Here is a 5,906-nt window from a genome sequence, read left to right as displayed (position 1 = left end):
AGTAATAGTACATATTGTGAATTAATACCACACTAATAGAGAGTAATAGTACAGTATTGTGAATTAATACCACACTAAAATAGAGTAATAGTACAGTATTGTGAATTAATACCACACTAAAATAGAGTAAAGTACAGTATTGTGAATTAATACCACACTAAAATAGAGTAATAGTACAGTATTGTGAATTAATACCACACTAAAGAGAGTAATAGTACAGTATTGTGAATTAATACCACACTAAAGAGAGTAATAGTACAGTATTGTGAATTAATACCACACTAAAATAGAGTAATAGTACAGTATTGTGAGTTAATACCACACTAAAGAGAGTAATAGTACAGTATTGTGAATTAATACCACACTAAAATAGAGTAATAGTACAGTATTGTGAATTAATACCACACTAAAGAGAGTAATAGTACAGTATTGTGAATTAATACCACACTAAAGAGAGTAATAGTACAGTATTGTGAATTAATACCACACTAAAGAGAGTAATAGTACAGTATTGTGAATTAATACCACACTAAAGAGAGTAATAGTACAGTATTGTGAATTAATACCACACTAAAGAGAATAATAGTACAGTATTGTGAATTAATACCACACTAAAATAGAGTAATAGTACAGTATTGTGAATTAATACCTCACTAAACAGGGTAATAGTACACTATTGTAGATTAATACCACACTAAAGAGAGTAATAGTACAGTATTGTGGATTAATACCACACTTAAGAGGAGTAATAGTACAGTATTGTGAGTTAATCCTCTTGCCCTGAGCATCTTTTTCTTTGCAGGCATGAGGTTTTAGTGAGTTGCATTTAAAATTTAATTCAACTTCTTTTTTTTTATCATGGTGGACGAAAATATTTGGCATAAAAATTTAGCTAATAATCCATATTTTAATAGTATATATGTTTAAGTTCTTCATTTTATACACCAATATTAAAAACAAATCCTAAATATTCCCTAGAATGTGACATTTTCTCTCTAAGCATCACCTCTTCTCATACTTATTTACCATTGCTCCAAGAAGTGTGAAATTTAATGTAAATTACTCATAATGATATCATCATTGCTCAGACAAAAGATAATTTTCATAACCTTCAATCTTATTTAGTTACATAGCCATAAAAGAGAAAATCAGACCCCTCTTGCAATGTCCACCTATCACATTCTCTCTTTCAGAAATTGTCAATAGTTCTCTCTAACTTTTAATGCTATATTATTTAAACCAATAGAAAGCCAAGGTTTTAATCTAAAGAATGACATAATCTATTATATTGTTTTCTGTACAGAGAATTGTCAATTTTGCTTTCAGTTCAAACTTTATTCCCACAAGAAACACATCAACAAGTTTAGCTGAATTTTTAACAGCTCTTGTTTCGTAGTTAGATAGCCAGACAAATTGCAATGGTTGTGAAAAATTGTCTGCTTTTTGCATGTTATTTGTCTGTGTTCTTTGGTGCATTATTTAATCAAATAAAAACGATTTAGTATAAAAAAGTAGGGTTAAGTGTTAACATCAGTCAACAGCAAAACAAAAAAGGACCCAGATAAGTATTTTATTTCTTTTTTTTTCATGTGTATCCTTTATTTATTATGTGAGTGTACAAGTTTAACTCTGCTACTAATGTCCGTGTACAAGTCTAGCTCTGTTACTAATGTCAGTGTACAACTTTAGCTCTACTAATAATGTCAGTGTACAAGTCTAACTCTGCTACTAAGGTGAGTGTACAACTCTAGCTCTGCTACTAGGGTGAGTGTACAACTCTAACTCTGCTACTAATGTCAGGACATTAGTAGCAGAGCTAGAGTTGTACACTGACATTAGTAGCAGAGCTAGAGTTGTACACTGACATTAGTAGCAGAGCTAGAGTTGTACAAATGTACAACTCTAGCTCTGCTACTAATGTCAATGTACAACTCTAGCTCTGCTATTAATGTCAGTGTACAACTCTAGCTCTGCTACTAATGTCAGTGTACAACTCTAGCTCTGTTACTAATGTCAGTCTACAACTCTAGCTCTGCTACTAATGTCAGTGTACAACTCTAACTCTGCTACTAAAGTGAACGTACAAGTCTAATTCTATGACTGTTTCTTATTGATAGTGCTTTCTTCAAGATTTTATAATGAATACATTTGTTACTTATATTGTTTTACATGAGGTTAATGTACATTCAGATCCAAGATAAAATGAGCAATAATTTTACATTTATTTATAAATCTATGCTAAAATATTCTGATAATTAAAAAATGAAAACTGGCTTGTCTCATTAATGTGAAAAAAAATAATTTTAACTTTTTGGAAATTCAACTTGAATTCAAAAAGAAAGAGAAATTCTGCTAATTAGCACATCTAACAGCTTAGTTTTTATTTATTTATTTATTTATTTAATTATTTATTTATTTATTTATTTATTTAATTAAGGTAAAAATCATTCCTTGCAATTTTACCAAAAATGATTTATAAATCTTAATAATCAAAATTAAGATTACATAGCTTATCCAAAAGTATAACTACTAATACTAATTTTATGAAACTTATAAATATGTTAAAGTTAAGAAAAGAAATTGTAAACATTGTTATACACAAAATAATAATAAGAAACTGGATATTTTAAACAAAAACTAAAAACTGAAGTGAGATAAAGTGATATTTGTCAGGTTATTTCATTTGTTTTCTTTAAATTGCACTGAATTAATGTTTATATGAAGGGGTGTCTATATTAAAACTAAACTTAAGCAAAGCGTACTAAAATTTATGTTTTTGTATGTACCTGATTACAGAATGCTGTTAAAATGATTTTAATTTTTCACCCAGGAAAATATTTTTGACAATTCGTTTCCCGAGGAAGGTTTTCATCACAGTAGCCAAGATACCCGATATCAGACTACTACATCTCCTCACCAGATGTCAGCTTCCTTCTCATTAGATGCACTAGTTAGTGAATCTGAACAGTCCACTCCAAGAAACACACCAAAGTTATTGCCTTCCCAGATGTCTGCTGCCGTCTCATTAGATGCAGTAATCAGTGAATCTGAACAGTATCATTCCACTCCAAAAAATTTTTCAGGGTTATCTCCACGTACAAACAAGAGACAGTTTATCTCTCCAGAAAGATCGCAAACTCAGATGGAAGAGGATGATCTGATTCCCCCTAGTCAAGACTTCAGAGAGACAGTTGGTGAAACAGTGAAGACTTCCTTCCCATCTTTGAGGAAAACGAAAATCTCAAAGAAATCATCCACAGCTGGATTTTGAACAATTTGTTGAGTTTATTTTTTAAACGTCATACTTTACTAAAAGTTAAAGTGACATGGCCAGAATAGCTAAACTTGATACTGTAAATAAGATGTATAAAAATCAAGGACACCTTATCGTTTATATATTAAAACAAGTTCACGTTCGTACCGGTTATATCTTGGGTATTTTTAACCTAAAAACATTTTTTAAGTTAGTGCAAATCATAATCTAAAAAACTTATACCACATTAAATCAGAATTTAAATTACTTAAATAACAGTATTTGAGTTAACCTCATTTTTATAGTTAAACTTCACTGGCTTCGATAATTTTTGTACAAATGACAGAAGATTATAGATTAACACAGCAGAAAGTATGCTTGATGTTAAACCTGATTTATTTGCTCTTTGTTTTTACTAGTTGTTAAACTTATTTCTCACGAGTGTTAAAGTCTTAGATTAAGTATAAAACTTGTTTATTTTCAAGCTTACTCTATTATTAGTTTATCACTGTCTGTTGTAACAGAAGCAAGTCTCTACTGTAATCAGTCTTACTTTCTTAGCAGTTGTGTAGAGATCTTTTTGTCAGATGTGTACAGTTTGTAAAGTCATATGGAGATGTACTGTCCTCGTCGGTCGACAGAAACATTTTCAAATGTTCCATCTTTATACTTACCTGTATATTTAATCTTTCCAAGGTCATGTGACATTAAATTCAAAATTATTAAATTCAAAATTGTATGAGAATTGAATTCAAATGTGACTGAATTGATTACACCAATTCGAGGGGAGTCTAGTTGTTCACATAATACAAATAAAGCTTGTAAACTTGCATAAAACTACATGGAAACTGTAAGCACTAGGAAGGTGTCTGTACCATCCAGCAAAGCTCAGGTTAAACAGCTGGGTCACAATGCTGGACACTGGCTCGAAGAAGGGGTTTGTACCATCCAGCAAAGCTCAGGATAAACAACCGGGTCACAATGCTGGACACTGGCTCGAAGAAGGGGTTTGTACCATCCAGCAAAGCTCAGGTTAAACAGCCGGTCACAATGCTGGACACTGGCTCGAAGAAGGTGTTTGTACCATCCAGCAAAGCTCAGGATAAACAGCCGGGTCACAATGCTGGACACTGGCCCGAAGAAGGTGTTTGTACCATCCAGCAAAGCTCAGGTTAAACAGCCAGGTCACAATGCTGGACACTGGCTCAAAGAAGGTGTTTGTACCATTTATAAAAGCTCAGGATAAACAGCCAGGTCACAGTGCTGGACACTGGCCCGAAGAAGGTGTTTGTACCATCCAGCAAAGCTCAGGTTAAACAGCCAAGTCACAATGCTGGACACTGGCTCGAAGAAGGTGTTTGTACCATCTATAAAAGCTCAGGTTAAACCGCCAGGTCACAATGCTGGACACTGGCTCAAAGAAGGTGTTTGTACCATCTATAAAAGCTCAGGTTAAATCGCCGGGTCACAATGCTGGACACTGGCTCAAAGAAGGTGTTTGTACCATCTATAAAAGCTCAGTTTAAACAGCCAGGTCACAATGCTGGACACTGGCTCGAAGAAGGTGTTTGTACCATCTATAAAAGCTCAGGTTAAACAGCCAAGTCACAATGCTGGACACTGGCTCAAAGAAGGTGTTTGTACCATCTATAAAAGCTCAGGTTAAACCGCCAGGTCACAATGCTGCACTGTAACCTAAGAAAATGGCCAATGTTTTTTCTTTGGATTGTTAATCACAGAGAGTCGTGTAAACTGTACTTTGCAATATTAGCTACATGGGGAACACCATGCATTACTGTGTCCAGACTAAAGCTTTACTGAAATTTTATTATCTATTTATTGGTGATGGTGATAGAATTCTATTATATACTCAAACATATGTAAATAGCTTATATCACATTAGAACTTATTCTCAACCAAAACAAAAGTTGAAATAATTAATTCAAGAATACAATAAGAGCAAATTTTACAGTAGGTAAGTTCTAATTTTAATGTTTAAATGGGTGATCGTAATGTAAAAGTTATATATATAGTTTATTAACGTTGAACTGAAAAGAAAAGTGCGGAGAAACCTTTAATATATCTCTCTCTCTTACCAGTTGAGTATGAGCTAAAAAGAAAAGGTTAAACTAAAATAATCCTGCAATTTTAAAACCAAGTTAACTTTCAAAAACAAAGAAATGTTATTTTACGATAGCTAAAACTAACCTAAAGCTGTGAAAGTGTGCTTAACAGGGAGAACTTAGTTTTACCAAAACAGAATATTACAAATCAGGTAAAAAAAACTGACGGCTGCAATCGTGCAATTTGAATTTTTGTAAAAGTCTTAAGTAAGTATAATTTAGTGCATTTCTTAATTGTAAGTCAAGTGTAGATGGAGGGTAGAAATTATTTATACCCTTAAAGTTTGGCTTTGAGTTAATATTCTTCATTTGTATTCTTCCACATTTCAGTTTTACATAGATTTTATTTAACTTAATTTGTGGTATTATAATCTTTAGATGCAAACAGAAAAACAATTGTTTCACGTAGGTTGGCACTATTAGTATTACTAGATTGTGACGTTCCTAAGATTTATTAAGGATAATATAAAGAAGAAGAAAGTTTTAATAATAATGTGTAAGCGGGAGAGTTAACAGTATTAGGCCTAAAC

General features: G+C 32.4%; 1 protein-coding gene across 1 annotated transcript in view; it reads left to right on the top strand.

The window, feature by feature from the left end:
* LOC111089305 overlaps positions 1–4,029 on the top strand; it is a gene marked incomplete at its 5' end in the record, with an annotated part of 7,249 nt that extends 3,220 nt beyond the window's left edge. The window contains one exon of the mRNA XM_022401555.1: positions 2,831–4,029. Within this exon, the coding sequence (XP_022257263.1) occupies positions 2,831–3,271 (441 nt within the window). The remainder of the gene's footprint in view (positions 1–2,830) is intronic.
* Between the last annotated feature and the right edge of the window lie 1,877 nt (positions 4,030–5,906).

The sequence above is a fragment of the Limulus polyphemus genome, unplaced genomic scaffold (genome assembly GCF_000517525.1).
Source record: "Limulus polyphemus unplaced genomic scaffold, Limulus_polyphemus-2.1.2 Scaffold5842, whole genome shotgun sequence".
In the NCBI taxonomy this organism is placed as follows: domain Eukaryota; kingdom Metazoa; phylum Arthropoda; class Merostomata; order Xiphosura; family Limulidae; genus Limulus; species Limulus polyphemus.
This window is presented reverse-complemented; position numbering and strand designations above follow the sequence as displayed.